This window comes from Poeciliopsis prolifica, unplaced genomic scaffold (assembly GCF_027474105.1).
Source record: "Poeciliopsis prolifica strain line A6 unplaced genomic scaffold, Auburn_PproV2 SCAFFOLD189, whole genome shotgun sequence".
Classification (NCBI taxonomy): domain Eukaryota; kingdom Metazoa; phylum Chordata; class Actinopteri; order Cyprinodontiformes; family Poeciliidae; genus Poeciliopsis; species Poeciliopsis prolifica.
This window is the reverse complement of record NW_026562564.1, coordinates 192,901-211,603: the sequence shown is the minus strand read 5'-3', so window position 1 is coordinate 211,603 and position 18,703 is coordinate 192,901. Positions and strand designations below refer to the sequence as shown.

General features: G+C 37.9%; 1 protein-coding gene across 1 annotated transcript; it reads left to right on the top strand.

The window, feature by feature from the left end:
- Positions 1-298: 298 nt before the first annotated feature.
- On the top strand, positions 299-9,128 carry LOC129356740 (ras guanyl-releasing protein 3-like). Its single transcript, XM_055026296.1, has 4 exons — positions 299-410; positions 1,157-1,193; positions 1,384-1,533; positions 9,073-9,128. Exons 1-4 carry the CDS (start codon positions 333-335, stop codon positions 9,108-9,110), a joined length of 303 nt encoding a protein of 100 aa, XP_054882271.1. The 5' UTR covers positions 299-332; the 3' UTR covers positions 9,111-9,128.
- Positions 9,129-18,703: the final 9,575 nt, after the last annotated feature.

Here is an 18,703-nt window from a genome sequence, read left to right as displayed (position 1 = left end):
TCTGTGTGTTGTTTTTGAGGTTCACCAGTTGCCACCAGCAACCTGGACTTTTAGAGTTATTTGTGTGCCAATCAGCATTAAAACCATCAAAAAGAAGCAAGCAGAAAAAAAGACTCCCTGTCCCCAAAACAATGAATATTTATCAATTTAAAAGCCAAACACATTTGCATCACTGCCATAAACTTTGTCCATGACTAAAAGATTTCCAGCTGAGCTGATGCTCCTGTTTCCTCCTCCTCATCTTCCTCTGCATGTCTTCCTCAGAGACGATTGATCAGCAAGGATGAGATGTGGCGTATTTCCTCCGGGCCAACCCTCTGCTCCAGTGTAAGATGGGACCAGGATTCATTCACAACTTTCAGGAGATGACCTATCTGAAGCCAACCTTCTGTGAACATTGTGCTGGATTTGTATGTATTTCAACACAAGTGAATTATGTTTATTGAAACCAAACATGCTGAATGTGTTCAAACATAATGTCATCTTTTACTTTGGAATGACTAAATTACAGAAAACCGGGTTAAAAATGAACAGCTTGTAAAAATGTAAGAAAGGTGGAGCAGGTGATGACAGGTAGGTTCTCTTCTAAGTCCAGATTCTAGCTGTGTTTGTTCACACATGTTGCTTGAAGGGAAGTGTGAACCACCAGAAGGCAGAAGCAGGACCTCTGGCGTCCAGCAGGTGGCAGACTGAATCACATGCACACAATAATCACTGCAGTTCTGCTCATCAGTGATTCTGTAAAAAGGGCAAAAACTGTGGAGATGAAAGCTGATCATCTTATTAACAGGGTCTGAGGATAGATGGAATCCGTCACATTATGACAAAAGTTTGACATATTTGTGAGTTCTCTGGATCCTACATTAGAGAGTTTTTCATTTTCTCCATAAATGACCAAGAGAAATGTTAAAGTCAAATAAGAAATGTAGCTGCAGGTTGGAATTTGGGAGTACTACACTTTGTGTAAGAAATTAGATGTTCTTCTGGGCCCCCTGGTGGCCTGTTGGTCCTAAGCAGCTTGCCAGTCCACTTGTGTTTTCTGACACCTGTTCTGGACTCCCAGAGGTTGGCATGAAGCCCAGTAGACTGCTGTGATTGTGTCTGTTTTCTCTCCATTATGTAACATTTCCATCTTTTTCTTCTTCCGTGTGTGCAGCTCTGGGGAATCATCAAGCAGGGATACAAGTGCAAAGGTGCGTCTGCTGCTTTATTCTAAGAGTGACTGTCATGGATATGAATTCACTTTTTTACATTTCCTCTCTTTTTTTGACACCAAATTTATTAGCAGTAGCTATAATTATTATTCTCTATATATTATTTTTTATTGATGCTGCTTGAATACTGCAGGGATGATTTGAGCCAGGAAATGTGTTTGCCTTGCAGACTGTGGTGTTAACTGTCATAAACAATGTCGGGAACTGCTGGTTCTGGCCTGCAGGAAGCTGATTGGCTCAGGCTCTGTAAGCAGCGGCTCTCCAGCCAGGCTGACCCACAGCTCTCTGCCCAACAGCCCAACGCTGCCCACCTGTAAAGGTTGTTTTCAGATACTGTTACTCATAAGCAATATTCTGGTGTTATCAAGATTGGACTGAATGTTGTCATGAGTTCGCCTTTTCATAAGAGTAAATAAATGTAAGTCTGTAGTGGTGTAGTCCATTGTCCTTCATTTTGCCAGATCGGACGATATTTACATATGAAGCCAATATTATCTACCGATCTGATCAATGAAGGTCTAAAATCAGCCACTGTCCTCTTTTGCTCTGCCATGAGAGGTTTGACTGTCAGCCCCGCCCACCAGGTCACGTCTGCATGTTTGCGTTCACCAATAATCAGCCCCACACCCCACTCTGCTGCCGACTCAACAACTTTCTCACTATATTCATTAACATTTCAGATAAAATTAAAAAATAAATAAATAAATCAGTATCAGAATTGGCAGGTCAGGATTTTAAATATCGTAATCAGCAGTCAGCGTGAAAACTGCAATGGGTCACTCCTCGTCCTTAGAAACAGCTTATTGTATTCAGTGTTAAGTTCCTGAATACTGAGGTGCTGGACTTTAGTTCAGTAGAAATATTAACAGTGTGGCAAAACCATCTCTCTGTTACTCAGAGTTATTTTTGTTCAGTTTGTGTTCAAATTTAATGTGCAACTAGAAAATCTATTTCTCTTTGTAAATCTGAAATATTATCTACTTGTTATCATTTGCATGATAAAAGTACATTTTTTTACATGTGGAGCATTTCAAATAGTTATTTATTGCCTTTCAAAAACCCATCAATATTTGTTTGATGTTTTAAATATGGCTGACAATCAATTAAAATATTGAAACAGGATTCATCAGTAACCTGCCAATTTGAGATCATTTCAAAACAAATAATGTACCTCAGCAAATGTTTTTTATGTTTATGATATTCTTAGCATTGCTGTGTATAAATATGCTTATTTCATTCAAAATTATTTTATTATAATTGCAACAATACCAAACATGATGAATATTGTTGCCAGAGATACTAGGAAAGAAAACAACGTGCAAAGAATGAAATGTAACACAGAACATTACATTTAAAGTGTTGCTAAAGTTAGACATATCCAACAGATCACAGTTCCATTCATTTAAATGAAGTGGACTCACATCTTAAGCTGTGCAGGTTTGGACAGAGTCACTGTTCATTACCGATTTGAAAGCTGTGTGGCACGCTGTAGCTGTATGTTGTTTTTGAACAGAACGTTTTATTTATTAGTTTGCCCCAATTAATGTGCGAGACCGCGCCGAGATCTGAAAAATATACTAATACTACCCAAAATATTCCTCCACCTGAAATTTATTTTAATGGAATCGGAAAAGGGCATAACCTAATGGCTCTACAGCAACCTCCATACTTGAAATAGGCCAACTAGTGAAACGTAAAGAGCTAAAATGTTGGACGTAGTTAAAACTAGAACATAATGTCTTTGGAGGTATTCTCTAAACCCATAAGGAAGTCGGCCACTTTAGATCAAAGGGTCATTTTTGAGCATTTGTGACTTTTTGTTAGAGTTCTCCATGAACTTTAACAAACTTTTTCATGGGACACAGAGCTATCAGTTTCATATTAAGTCAATATGGATTAGAGGCATAGAGGATGAAAAGTTATCAAGAGATTGATAACTTTTCACCAATCTCTTGATAAAAGTGGAGCCAGGCCTCAAAGTTGCTGTTGAGTTTGTGTTTTGCACTTAACCAGAATTTATTTATGACACTTGGGTTATGTACCTAGGAGGCATTTTAACTATTTTTTTTTATCAAGTAAGTTTTGGGATGGCTTTTCACTTCCTCTTGAGTAAAGATATATTGTAATAGTCACATGTAACTCTGTCTTTGTGCACTTTCTTTGAGCAATTTGTGGAAAATTTTGTTTAAAGCTGAATTGGAACTACGGTCTTCTGTGTCCTTAAGAAAGTACTGTTGTGTGAGATTGTGGTATACATAGTGATGATTTTTATACTGTTTAGTTCATTTGTGTTAGGGTTAAACACCTGTTAAACATACATTAACAAAGGCAGAAAAGACAAAAGAGTTAGATTCTTTTTCACTCGCGAGGAGAACGGACAGAGATGTGCTTCACTTACAATCTCCTACAGCATATTTTGTCTGCTCCTCTAATTTATTGTTTCTAGGATCCCTAATCACAAGGACGCTGTAGCTCTAAAGGGAGGGGGCAAACAGCTACAGCGTCAAATGTTATTCACTAACTAACACACAATCATTCTGTACTAGATAATCTCCTTCCAGGCACAAAGATTAATAAAATATGTAGTGATCTTAGCAATGATGGTTTTATTCAACCGAAGCAGAGCTCTTCACCAAGAGGTAAACCTGCAGGAAGATTTTGGAATCAGAGTAAATGAACAATACAAGAAACATTCTTAATTCTATAATGAGATTAACTTAAAGGAAAGCATAAAATAAAGATACATTATAAAGATCAATGAGAATAACAAATAATTGATTAATAATATCACAATTTCTCCAACATTTCCCCCTGTTTATCAAATATTTGTTCTAATTCTCATATCCCTCCTAAACAGCCACTCCAAACGATTTTCAACTAGGAGTTCATTTTAAGAAAGCAAACATGTTTACACTCAAAGTTTATACTCAGTCCAAAACTTAGAATCAGGATACACATCAAAAGAGTCCTCATCAGAGCTTTCTCTGTTAGACTCAGGTTTTCTCGTCAATAAGGGATACATCGGCATCATCTGGTTCCCCATGGGCTAAATTGTTGTAGTGATGAGACGATTAAACAAAGAATGCAGGCAAGGAATACAACAGCATCCCACAAGGTTAGAATGGCAGCAAACAGCCATCGACACTAAAGCAGAGGACACAAGGGTTCGGTTCTTTCCAAAAACATTCATCCAGTCGTCCCACCTGGAAGTATTCACTCCAGAGAACTCCCTCATCTTACCATTAAGGGTACGGAGCCCCTCAATGGCCTTCGTCAGGCTGCCATCAGCCGCTGTGTTGTTGGGTAGAAAAGTGCAGCATCTTTCACCAAAGATTGCACACACTCCCCCTCATTCAGCCAGCACCATGTCAAGTGCAATACGGTTCTGGAAAGCCATCAGTGATGTAGCGGCCAGCTGCTCGTGCACCGCCTCGAAGCCTGCTTGTGTCCAGTTGCCCAGTTTTTGTACATTGTAATGGATGTAATTGATTCTGTCAACGTTTTTGTTTAATGTGCACCACCAACAAATTGTGGACTCAAATCCTGCTGCAGTTTGGTCGGCCAATTTATACTCATCTGGTACACCACGGGGGACACCAATGGCATCGATGTATGTAGGATCATTATTCCACCAGGTCAGGTCTCGTTTCTGCAACTGACGCCACTGCTGAGGTACAACATTAGTTAAAGCATGAATTAAATGATCAGCAGTCACAGGATAAACGCAAACAGGCAATAATAAGAAATTAATGCACACATCCCTGTTACCTTCCTAGGTAATCTATTAAAAGTTTTGTCACCACTGCACCACCACCAGACATCTGCACGAAAGACAAGGTTAAATTCATTGTTCACAGAGAGAACAGTCCGATGTTAAAACATCATTTGTCATATATCAAGTTTAATCTCTGTAGTTTACTGATGTCATACTTGCCCAGGAGACTAAAAAAATGATAATAGAACTAGGTGGAAAACATACCTGAATACCCATCCTCATTCTGTAAACAGTGCTATAAGAAATACATTTTCATTTATGACATGAATTGTTCCCAGATGACAACACAAAATTAAAACAAAAAGATATATTCGCTTGTTATTTTCATTAATGTGCAAGTCCTTCTGCTCCTAAAGACACTACAGGGTTGTGGACAAACTTCACCAGTTTTGAGACGGAAAAACTATTTGGTTTAACCCCCTTTGTAACCTGGACTTTCCCCTGTAGGTCGGTGAGCGTCCTGAGCTTGCTTCCCAATTACTTTTGAAATTAAATTACTTTTTGCAGTGTGTTAAATGTATCCAAGTTGGCTTTTCTGCTGCATCTGGGTTTTTAGTGAAAAGTTCAATCCATTTAGAAAAGCATCAATTATTACTAAACAATACTTTTGTCCTTCACTTTTATTCAATTCTATGAAGTCCATGTGCATTACTTGAAATGGACATTGCAGAGTAGGAAATTTTCCTCTAAGTGATCTTAGATTGCCCTGAGAGTTATGTGTAGCACATATCAAACAGGTCCTACAGAAATTTTTTAAAATAAGAAATAAATCCATAAGTAGTGTAATGTCGATGTATCCTACCATCCCCCTGTTGAGACATGCAAAATGCCATGGCTCAATATTGCAGCCCATTTATACAGATTTTTTTTTTCTTGGTAAAATAGGTTTAGTTTCATATAATTTTCCAATTTTGCTCCATTTTTTTATCCATTTATCCTTTTCATTTTGAGGACTTAATTGTTGCATGTCTCTTAAAGTTTCTTTCATAACTGTTATTTTTTCATCCACATGTAATACATTTATCTCTCCCTCAGCTGCTTTTTAAAAATTATTTTGTCTTCGAAAGCATTCCCTAGGGACACCTTATCTGTCCCTGCAGTGTTCGCACCGAGGTCATGACATGACCTTTACAATCCACCATCTGAACAAAAGGTTTCGTATTGATAATCTGGTAACGCTAACGCAGCGCTTGACAGGAGGGTCTGTTTTAGTTTGCAAAGTGCTTCTTCTGCTTCATCTGCCCACAACAAAGAAGACATTTAAAAAAAAATTTTATACATTAATTTATTCAGAGCTGCCACAATTTCTGCATAATTAGGCACCCAGTTTCGACAATAGTTAGTCAACCCCAAAAAGGATATCATCTGTTTTTTGTTTTTTTTATGGTTTGGGAGATTAAGAGTCATAATTATGAGATTAAGAGTCATAATTATGAGATTCAAAGTCATAATTTTGACTTTCAAAGTCATAATTATTAGATTCAGTCATAATTTCGACTTTCAAAGTCATAATTATGAGATTCAAAGTCATAATTATGAGATTCAAAGTCATAATTTCGACTTTCAAAGTCATAATTATGAGATTCAAAGTCATAATTTTGACTTTCAAAGTCAATTATGAAATTCAAAGTCATAATCATGAGATTCAGTCATAATTATGAGATTCAGAGTCATAATTATGAGATTCAGAGTCATAATTATGACATTCAAAGTCATAATTATGAGATTCAAAGTCATAATCATGAGATTCAAAGTCATAATTATGAGATTCAGAGTCATAATTATGAGATTCAGAGTCATAATTATGAGATTCAGAGTCATAATTATGAGATTCAGTCATAATTATGAGATTCAAAGTCATAATTATGAGATTCAGTCATAATTATGAGATTCAAAGTCATAATTATGAGATTAAGAGTCATAATTATGAGATTCGAAGTCATAATTATGAGATTCAAAGTCATAATATCAACTTTCTAAGTCATAATTTTGAGATTCAAAGTCATAATTATGAGATTCAAAGTCATAATATCAACTTTCAAAGTCATAATTTTGAGATTTAAAGTCATAATTATGAGATTCAAAGTCATAATTTCGACTTTCAAAGTCATAATTATGAGATACCGGAGCAGTTGGATACAATTCTCCTTAGAATAACAGCGTGCTCCAACTCCCAGTTAAATATGATCTTAAATCCAAGGTCCAACCTTTGCTACTGCGTTAAGAGTCAGTAAAAGGTAGGTTCGCCTTTTTGATTTTGTTTAGATTCCTTCGTTTTGAATGCTTTTTGATCGTGTGGTGTTATGTACATCGTTCGTTGTTTTAGCAACATGAGCTAGCTGCAGGTTAACCGTCAAATCGTGCTAACCTTGTTATAGCATATTGTTGACAGAATTTTAAGTTAGCACAATACTGCACAGGATAGCTTTGACACATATAAAATATCACATAGAAAGTTAAAGTACACTCTAGGTTCATATAAATTTAGATGAAACTAAAAACAACGGCTCAATCTCTGAAACGCAGATAAATTCTTAAAAGGAGGATCAGACAGAAGAAACAGAAAACATAGGCCTAGACTCCTTGGATCTCTTGAGATAAGGAGCCTATATGCCAGGCAATTAACAAATTCCTGAGCATGGTTCAAAAGTTCACTAGGATCTTAAAACTTTTTATAAATAATTTTATTTATATTAGAATTAACTATATTTCTTTAAGCATGTTTTTAAATAGTTACTTATTAGATCCAAACTTATAGTCATTATTTAGCATTACATTGTGTGCAAGCTTGGTTAAAATACAAACGATTTTTTTGTGAAAAACAGCTTGGGGAAGAGATAGCGCTGCAGCTGCACTCTATATCAAACTGGACAGCGGCAGGTACGAAAAGAGCCGGGCCATATATCTGCCTTTGGGGCTCTTGAGCAGGAGGTAATAAAATTAACATTAAGACAGCCCACACAAAGAAAAGAACACACCTCCTAATGCATATATTTAAATGATGAGATTACGCATTCTATAAAATGATTTGGTTTACAGCAGAAGTTGGAATCTCTTTGTGCTGAGTGAGAGTTTCCCGGAGGATGCATCTTCTGTCTTTTTTACTCAGTTCTTTGTCTCTGTTCTGTAATGTCTTGGACTTTTGATGTTCTAGGTGAGATGATTATTGTAACATTCTTCTTGCATTGATTTTCTCTGGATAAAACTCTGAATATCTGAAGTCTGACGTCGTGCGATTGCTCTTTTCTCTCTGCACACTTACACAGACACAGGAATTCGGGACTAAGAATTAATTAACGAGCTAAATCAAGTTATTCATCTTTTTAATTCTTAACAATAATTAACAGGGTTTTTTAAAAGTAATCCGTTAATTAGATTGTTTTTATGTCAGAGTGCGATAAGAAGTTTGTACTCCAAAAATTCAATAAGTTAATATGTATAATTATTTTGTGGCATTAATACAAGCAATAGCTAGTAGGTTAAAACAAGCTCCACAGCTTGTTGTATGTACGTTTTGTTATGTGTAACAGCTTCCCCTTATGCCCGTCCCGTCATACACACAAAGGAGGCCAGTTGGTTGAATTTTCTGTAATAAATGGTCAACACAAATTAGCACAGTGAGCTCCACTACTGGTTCACCAGCTCTCCGCATACACAGTAGAGCGCTGAACAGACTGTGTGGAATTTACGGTTTAGCTTTCTATTTATAGGCAACCAGTAGGGGGCGCCAAAAACCATTCATCACATAGTAATTACAAAACATATTTTAGCAAGAATTTCATCTGTATCTATTACCCGTTACATATGCATAATGTGATTCACTATCTTTCCCATTAAATTGTTTTTGTCGATACACAGACAAGAGTAAAATATGGAAGTACAATATGCATCAGTTTTCAAACTGTTTTCGTAGCATTTTCATGTACACTTATGCTAATGCTGGACATCTGCAGCTTTACATTGACAATATTTACAAAAGCAATTTAAAATAAGAAAAATTGAAAAACAAGAAACTTAAAAATTCCCCCAAAATGGGCAGGCCCTGTTGAAAATTTTAACTCCTCAACTTTACTCAACTTTCAGGATACCTACAAGAGACAGAGGAGGTTCCTTTCACCTGAACCTAAACCTAAACAGAGGTAAGTTGCAACTCTTGTGAAAATCCAATTTATTATATTATCTGTTTAAATGAAAATAATTGAGATCAAAACTAATATCATTCTGATGATGTTCATGCACTTGACTCTTTTATAAAGATGGGAATTTCATTTTAAGAATTGTTCAACCATTGAAATATTTTAGGGGAAAAATTTAATCAGAACTTTCAGACCTAAGCTCTACACTTTACCATTTAGAGCTAAGAGCAACAATACAACCAACTTGCACGTGCACCTAAAGCACAACCATCCAGCAAAGTTTTTAAGGCTGGGGACTGTTGGAATAAGAATTTTAAAGTAGCACAATAGTACATAAGTTAAACTTAGATACAGATCCAAACTGGGACAGCTGGTGACTCTCTGAACGCAGAGGAGTAGACAGAAAACAGGCCTAGACACCTTGGATCTCTTTAGATAGGGAGCCTGTCTGCCAGGCAATTAACAAATTCCTGAGCATGGTTCAAAAGTTCACTAGGATCTTAAAACTTTTTATAAATAATTTTATCTATATTAGAATTAACTATATTTCTTTAAGCATGTTTTTAATTAGTTACTTATTAGATCCAAACTTATAGTCATTATTTAGCATTACATTTTGTGCAAACTTGGTTAAAAATACAAACTACTTTCTTGTGGAAACATTTTGAGGCAGAGATAACACTGCAGCTGCAATCATATATCAAACTGGACAGCGGCTGGTACGAGAAGGGTTTTCCGTATATCTGCTTTTGGGGCTCTTTAGCAGGAGGTAATAAAATTAACATTAAGACAGCCCACACAAAGGAAAAGAACACACCTCCTAATGCATATATTTAAATGAGGAGAATACGCATTCTATAAAAAATGGTTTGTTTCACAGCAGAAGTTGGAATCTCTTTGTGCTGAGTGAGAGTTTCCCGGGGGATGCATCTTCTGTTTTGTCTTTTTTACTCAGTTCTTTGTCTCGGTTTTGTCATGTCTTAGACTTTTGGATAATCTAGGGTGAGATGCTTGTTGTAACATTCTGAACTGCATTGAATTTCTCTGGATAAAACTCTGAATATCTGAAGTCTGACGTCGTATGATTGCTCTTTTCTCTCTGCACACTTACACAGACACAGGAATTCGGGACAAAGAATTAATTAACGAGCTAAATCAAGTTATTCCTCTTTTAATTCTTAACAGGACAAAAAAATACAACCGGTGGCCCGTGTCCGTCTTTAAGTTCACGACAGTCCACCGTCTTTGAAGCAATTAATCGAGAAATAGCGTACAAAAAGGACGGCGCAAAGTGGAACGAGCTCACAGACAGCATAGTTCGATTAATTGCTAAAGAGATGCTCCCATTTAATATAGTTGAAAAGCCAACATTTCGAAAAATGTTGCAAACATTTGATAGACATTACGAAATCCCCAGAAAAACATACATATCACAAACGGCAATTCCACAACTGTACAACAGTATTAAAGACGACGTACTGAAGGAGATAAAAGACATTTCATTTTACTCTGCTACGTCAGATATGTGGTCAAGTTCAAATATGACCCCTTATATGAGCTTGACCATTCACTATATAGCTGCTGACTGGACCCTGCACTCTAAATGTTTAGACACCAGATATGTCCCAGATAACCATACTGTTGACATCCTGGAAGAAAACCTGAAATCTGCTTTAGCAGACTGGGGACTGGATGAAGACAAACTGGTCTGCATTACAACAGACAATGGTGCTAACATTGTCACTGCAATAAGAAATCTTGGCTGGCCATGGCTCAACTGCTTTGGCCACAACCTCCACCTTGCTGTTTCCCATGGTCTAGACAGTGACAAAGAACGGACAGAACGTGCCATAGGACTCTGTAAAAGCTTGGTCAACACTTTCAACCTGAGCTTCCTTAAAAAGAGAGACCTGAGGAAGGCACAGAATGAAGCTAATCTCCCTCAGCACAATCTCATTCTGGTGAGTGGTTTTTTAGAGTCATTTATTTATTCATTTGTAACTCAAATATTCAGAGCCATGTTTATTTTTCTTTGTAGCACGAGAAGCAGAGGCTGCCGGAGCAGCAGCACGAGGAGCAGAGGCTGCCGGAGCAGCGGCACGAGAAGAAGAGGCTGCCGGAGCAGCGGCACGAGGAGAAGAGGCTGCCGGAGCAGCGGCACGAGAAGCCCAAGGATGAGGACCTGGATGAATTTGATTCCTTCCTCTTCAATCCTTCTCCGGCTGGAGAAGAGAGCTACGAGGAAAGACTTCCCTTCCAGGAAGAGTGGCCGGATGATTTCAACTCTTTTCTCTTCAGTCCTTCTCCGCTGGAGAGGATTGCTCAGAGGATAATCTTCCCTCTGCACAATGGATGGATGATTATGATGTGATAGATGCCTATCTTTTCAGGCCTCCTCCACCTGCGACGCAAACTTCTCCAGCTGGAGAAGTTTGCGTTGCTTCAGCCAAAGATGAAGCGAAAATCATCAGTGTGGAAGAGACTCCTCAGCTAGGAGTCTCTGAACTAAACAAGGAAAAGCCGGAAGAGCCGACATCTTCAACAAAGGAGGACGTAAAAGACATCGATGTGGAAGATGTAAACAAAGAGAAGCCTAAAGAGCAGAAAGCTTCTCCTCCATCAAAAAGAGCCCTGAAAGACTGGACTCTAAAGGATTCTTCTAATGTTCTTACAAAACAAACTTCCCCGGCTGCGGAAACTTTGAAAATCAGGAAGTTTTCACCACTACCTCCCCCACCACCTGTGGAAGTTTGGGGTGAGAAGAAGAAAGTGAAGTTTTTTTTATTGAAAAACGCTAAATAAACGTGCCCACAGCACAACGTTTCGACGATTTTCCGTCTTCCTCAGGCGTTTTGGCATAAAATCCAGTTGCTGCTACTGGTTCTCACTGCTGAAAAGGAATGAGAGGGCTCACTCCCATTTATAACCTCTCTCCTGCGAGGCTCCTCCCCCTACGTTCCTCTTCGTCTGTTTTTCTTTCTTTTCTTTTTCAGTATCACGTCCACTCCTTTCTTTCAATTATTTAATGTAATTGTTTTTAATTTTTCAAATAAAGAAATGAAAATAGAAAGATAAAAAATATTTTTTTTCATAAAAAATACTGTTTTTCATGTTTTCGTTTTGTCGTTTAATTAACCGTTACCGTTTACGTATAATTTTTCGCTGTGTTTATATTGTTGTAGAATATATGCATATACTGTGCTTTGTTTCAGAAAACGAAATGACTGAAACATCAGAGTAGCTTAAAGTAGAAGAAAGTATTTCCTGCATATTCGTTTTTAGAAAATCACGGCAGTTATTCTTTTTCCCCAACTGACCACGAAAACTTAACGTATTCCAGCTCCTTTAATTGAAACTTATTGTATTGTTTAAAATTGTATCATGACTGCAGAATAAAATCAAATGCGCCATTTTAACCAAAGATTGGAATGCACTTCTAAACCAGATGTAATCTGTGCAATAATTTTATAATTATCTTTCATTTAAAACAAAACTAGTCGGGGGAACACCACAGACATTGCGATGAATGAGCCAAGATGATTAAACACATTCAACATCCCTGATTTCAGATCAAAATGGTCCCGACGTTCCACCGACTGGACCCGATCAGTCGTAACACACCACACACTACAGGATGATCGGTTACGATTGTCGGAAGCAAAAAATCGTGTAGTGTGAACTGGGCATGAAGTGAAGCAGTTGCAAACGGTTAATAGTTTGAATGATGCAAAACTGATCTGACTGTTTCTATAGCAACAATCAGAAGCAAGACATTGCCCAGAACAACAGTAGGTATGACCTCATCAATGACATAAGAACCTCTGAGGCTATTAAAAACTTGCATCTCAAAACCTCAGCTTTCAAGTTCTTTCAGTTAGTTAGCCATGGCTTTTGATCTGAATGCGATTGGAGCCACATTTTTCCCCCGTGTCTTTCGGGATTGGTTATTTGGCCACCACAGCCATCAGGAAAACTGTAAACCATTTCCTTCCGCATATCAAATTTGAAATACCAACGAAGGATGAGGACCTGGACGAATTTGACTCTTTCCTTTTCAACCTTCTCTGGCTGGAGAGGATAGCTCAGAGGAAAGTATTTTCTCTGAACAAAGGATTGGCGAATATGATGATATCGATGAATATCTTTTCCGCCCTTCCCCACCTGTGACGTAAACTTCTCCGGCTGGAGAAGCTTTGAAGATCAGGAGGATTTCACCACTACCTTACCCACCCGTAGAAGTTTGAGGTGAAAAAAAGTGGTGTTTTGAATACATATGTCCTCCTGAGTGACACCTGGATCACAAAAATGTGAAATTAGTTCTTTCAGGATCTGGTCACGGTGAAGACAAGGATTTTCTTAATCCCTTCTCTCTGAACAATTGGCTCGTTCAAAGAATCAAATTGTGAAGAAGAAAGCTGTGGAGACAGAGGAAGGGTGTCATCAAGACTGACACTATCTGTGTCAGAAATGTGTCCTGTGAAAAAGGTAACAGTGCCACTGTCTTCTAAAATGTCCCATTGATTCCTGCATCTAGCTCTTGGACATTGGACAAATCACCCACGTCACCAGTAGAGTAAACTAGGTGAACATTATCACTGCTGCTGTTTGTCAGGACACTGCTGGTTCCAACATGGATGGCATCAATGCTGTCTGGTGCTTTGGATTGAGTCAGTGGTGTGCAAACTTTGAGAGTGAGTAGAAAACCTTAAAGTGTCTTGGTCATTTCCACTGGGGTTGTCTGGTTCTGAGTCGCTGCCAGTGTCCTTCTTTTTGGTTGTTAGGTAAAACGCAAAACAGGTAGTTTTGTCTGCTCATAAAGTTCTCCAACTATAATATGTTCATCAAGTAAATGTTCCTGGAAATCTGTCATGTCAACCTCAAAATCTGTAATTCTTCCATGTGAATTTCTTTGAGACGGGAAAAACAAACCCACTGCCTTTTCAATGAAGTCATTTTTTTCTACAGTCCTTTGACACATCAATTTTTCTTGATCCACCACCTTTCTTTGTCCGAACTTGAAAAGCTTCCCATCTCAAGAATTCATCCATCCTATCTCAACTTTTCGAACAGTTTTTTTTTTTAGCATTTCTGATGCTAACATTTTCTGAGATCTGCTTTTGATCGTTGCCTTTGTTCCTTGAAATCTTGGCTCTCAATCGGTCAAAAAGTTTTGATTTTCCCTTCGTCTGCAACATCTGAGAAGTGCCAGTCGGTCACCATAAGATGGGAGATACTCCTTAAGCTGCTCATCTGTCATGAGCAGAAGGACACTGGAGTCAATCTAGAAAACAGTTAAAACAGTTATTTAACCTATAAAAATGGGGGCGAAACCCAGTAAAAACAGTCACATGATAAAACTGATCTGTCTTCACCATGTCTCTATAACAGTGTTGTATGATAACTTCTAAATGTACTGATTTCCTGAGCAATCTAGCTACCTTGTCCTTTTGCAGTCGTTGTATGACTTCCTCTGAAACATCCTGTGACTTTAAAAAGTCATATCTCATCCATCCTGTGACTATTACACACAATAACTAATGAATAATGTCTAATAAAACATAACATTGCAAAAAATTTATTATGAACATGAGAATAGGGTTGAATGATATTACTGAAAAACATTTCACGATACAAGCATATTTTATTTGTATTTATATCTGAAATACTGCCAAACTGGTGATGTGACCTTTCCCATTTTATCCACCGCTTTCACACCATAATGTTTTTTATAAACATTTATGAGGCACAGTGGTGAAACATTAAAGTTACTCAACAGCTTGTTGCTAGTTCACCAGTGAGTTAAATGATGCCATCAACCTAGATGAGCCAGCCTGAAGAGGTTGAGAATAGGCCTGTCACGATAACAAATTTTGCTGGGCGATATATAGTCTCGAAAATTATTGCGATGAACAATATTGTTTGAAGACTTTTTTACAGTGATTTAATGGAAATGATGTAATAATGCATGTGACTCCCTGCCAAAGATAAATACTTTATTTTCAAAAGAACACTTAACACTGGAAATGGTTAACAAAATAAAACCATAAATAGAAATAAAATGGACTTTCAGTCTCTGTTAACAAAAAAAGCACTTGAATAAAAACTAAAGAGAAGATAAAACCACAGTGGAAATAAAAACTACAAAAGAGTACAGATTATGAAGTCTGTGTATTATTAGATTTAATAAAGATGGGCAAAACTGCCATTTTATAAACAAAAAGTGCAAAGGAACAAAAGCACATTCTTAAATAAGACCGATGCCTGAACAATCTTTAAGTAGATCTGTAGCTACTTTAGTCAGACAGATTCCGAGCAAGAAATACTAACATGTTGAGTTTGTGTGGCTTAAGGCAGGATCTCTCAGGAGTAGCAATGTTTCCAGCTGTGCTAAACATTTTCTCCGAACTGGTGCTTGTTGCACAAATACACATGTATTTCTTAGCCAAGTTTGCCATCAAAGGATATCTTCTTTGATTGTCACACCACCACATCAAGGATCACAAGAGGCATCAATAGCATCTTCTTGAAGGAACTTTGTCAGTTCTGCATCAGCCTGCTCTCTTTTTGAGTACATAGCCTGTGTCTGAACTGTGAGTTGAGCTCTTCTGTTTTGAAGAAGGTCACTTAGCCTCTTCTTTTTGGTGGGTGGGGCAGCTGTAGATTCATCTTTGTTTCCTCCAGCAGCTTGGCTGGAACCCTCACCACTTACACCTTTTTCACTTACTTCTGGTCCTTTTAAGTCCAGTAGCTCTTGCACCAACTGATGTTTGATGTCAACCAATGACCCTGCCTGTTCCATGCTGCCACGGTACCTTGGATCCAAGATGGTGGCCTTTGTCAGGAGGTTTTGGATGGCAGGTGAGGTGTATTTTCCAGTCAGTATCGTGGATATGTTTTTTTTAATACTGGCAGTCAGTGTGCTGTCATCAGGGCCTGGAGAGAGAAGGTCGCCTTTAATCAGTTCTAGCACAGGCTTAACAGAGGACACTGTGACGTATCTTTCTCCTGAAAGGACATCTGTAAAGTCAGCCAGTGGTTTAATAGCTGCGTTGATGGACTCTAACACCGAAACATCCTGCCAGGTTGGGTTGAGATGGCAGTGCTTTCTGTCTTGAACCAGGACTCGTCTAATGGCTGGGAGATGCTCCAACACCCTCTCCATCATCTTCTGTTTAGTGCCCCATCGTGTGACAACATCCTGTGGAATATTGAAAATGTTTTTAGTAGAAAAATACATATAATTATTATGTCACTCATTTAGGGCCAAACTTCACCAGTGACAAGTAAAATATTATTCACCTTATATGACAAGTAGAAATAACACCAAAATGGCTCTAGCAAAAAATATTATTACTATATGAGAACTATTTTTTATTAGTTAATGAATTTCAACTTCTTTAAAGAAATGCTACCAATTCTCCTTAATAATTTGTGTTGCTGTATGTAAAATTATTGCCAGACAACTGTCTTAATTAGATTCTACAGGTCTACATGCTACAAAGAAAAATAAACATGGCTCTGAATATTTTGAGTTACAAATGAATAAATAAATGACTTTAAAAAACCACTCACCAGAATGAGATTGTGCTGAGGGAGATTAGCTTCATTCTGTGCCTTCCTCAGGTCTCTCTTTTTAAGGAAGCTCAGGTTGAAAGTGTTGACCAAGCTTTTACAGAGTCCTATGGCACGTTCTGTCCGTTCTTTGTCACTGTCTAGACCATGGGAAACAGCAAGGTGGAGGTTGTGGCCAAAGCAGTTGAGCCATGGCCAGCCAAGATTTCTTATTGCAGTGACAATGTTAGCACCATTGTCTGTTGTAATGCAGACCAGTTTGTCTTCATCCAGTCCCCAGTCTGCTAAAGCAGATTTCAGGTTTTCTTCCAGGATGTCAACAGTATGGTTATCTGGGACATATCTGGTGTCTAAACATTTAGAGTGCAGGGTCCAGTCAGCAGCTATATAGTGAATGGTCAAGCTCATATAAGGGGTCATATTTGAACTTGACCACATATCTGACGTAGCAGAGTAAAATGAAATGTCTTTTATCTCCTTCAGTACGTCGTCTTTAATACTGTTGTACAGTTGTGGAATTGCCGTTTGTGATATGTATGTTTTTCTGGGGATTTCGTAATGTCTATCAAATGTTTGCAACATTTTTCGAAATGTTGGCTTTTCAACTATATTAAATGGGAGCATCTCTTTAGCAATTAATCGAACTATGCTGTCTGTGAGCTCGTTCCACTTTGCGCCGTCCTTTTTGTACGCTATTTCTCGATTAATTGCTTCAAAGACAGAGGACTGTCGTGAACTTAAAGACGGACACGGGCCACCGGTTGTATTTTTTGTCCCCGGCCTTAAAATCTTTGCTGGATGGTTGTGCTTCAGGTGCACGTGCAAGTTGGTTGTATTGTTGCTCTTAGTTGCTACTGTTTTATGACAAATGCGACATACCGGCTCGCAAAGGTTCAGCGGTTCGCCTCGGTCATTTGGTTTGAATCCAAAATAGTCCCACACTGCTGCAGTTGCATTCGGCTTTGAAACCGGTTCCATTTCGAGCTTTGAGATATTGTTTCTTTGCTTTGCTAACTCCTCACGGGGCTCTAAAGCAATAGAAATACAAAGCGATCCGAGCACTTACTACCTGATGCAATAGTCCACTAATCCTCCCTCCTCATTTTTTAGGAAGGGAGGGGTCAGTGGATAGCACCAGAGTTGAGGCTTCTCATCCAGCGTCATCAATAGAAAGAGAAAAATACAGGCAGAGACGATAGCCGATAAATGAAATGACGTCGATAGTTTTCATTTATCGTTCAATTTCTTGACTTACCGTTTATCGCGACAGGCCTAGTTGAGAAGCCTTGACTGTGCCTGCATCCTCCAGAATGGTATGTGGTTCTGGATCAGAGTTCAGAGAATATTCTATTGAATATTCTGTCAGACTTACTATCTATTGATATCGATCACGTGTGTATCGTGATACATATAACTGATTTATTGTCCAACTCTACAAGACAGATAGAAACTGTATTTCAGACTCAAGCTCCTGCTAAATAAAGACAATAGACAACAAAACAGCTGTACAGATCTGCAAAAATAAACCAATACATAAAGAAACTACATAAAAGTAATAAAGAAAAATCTACCAGTGTCTCCACAACTAAATGGTAAAGTGTAGAGCTTAGGTCTGAAAGTTCTGATTACATTTTTCCCCTAAAATATTTCAATGGTTGAACAATTGTTAAAATGAAATTTCCATCTTTATAAAAGAGTCAAGTGCATGAACATCATCAGAATATTAGTTTTGATCTCAATTATTTTCATTTAAACAGATAATATAATAAATTGGATTTTCACAAGAGTTGCAACTTACCTCTGTTTAGGTTTAGGTTCAGGTGAAAGGAACCTCCTCTGTCTCTTGTAGGTATCCTGAAAGTTGAGTAAAGTTGAGGAGTTAAAATTTTCAACAGGGCCTGCCCATTTTGGGGGATTTTTTAAGTTTCTTGTTTTTCAATTTTTCTTATTTTAAATTGCTTTTGTAAATATTGTCAATGTAAAGCTGCAGATGTCCAGCATTAGCA

Excerpts from the sequence above, each read along its gene's own strand:
- LOC129356740 (XM_055026296.1), top strand. The coding sequence starts at position 333 with ATGGGACCAGGATTCATTCACAACTTTCAGGAGATGACCTATCTGAAG. Across the intron at positions 411-1,156 it reads GTGAACATTGTGCTGGATTT|CTCTGGGGAATCATCAAGCA; the intron begins GTATGTATTTCA and ends CCGTGTGTGCAG. Across the intron at positions 1,534-9,072 it reads AACGCTGCCCACCTGTAAAG|GATACCTACAAGAGACAGAG; the intron begins GTTGTTTTCAGA and ends CTCAACTTTCAG.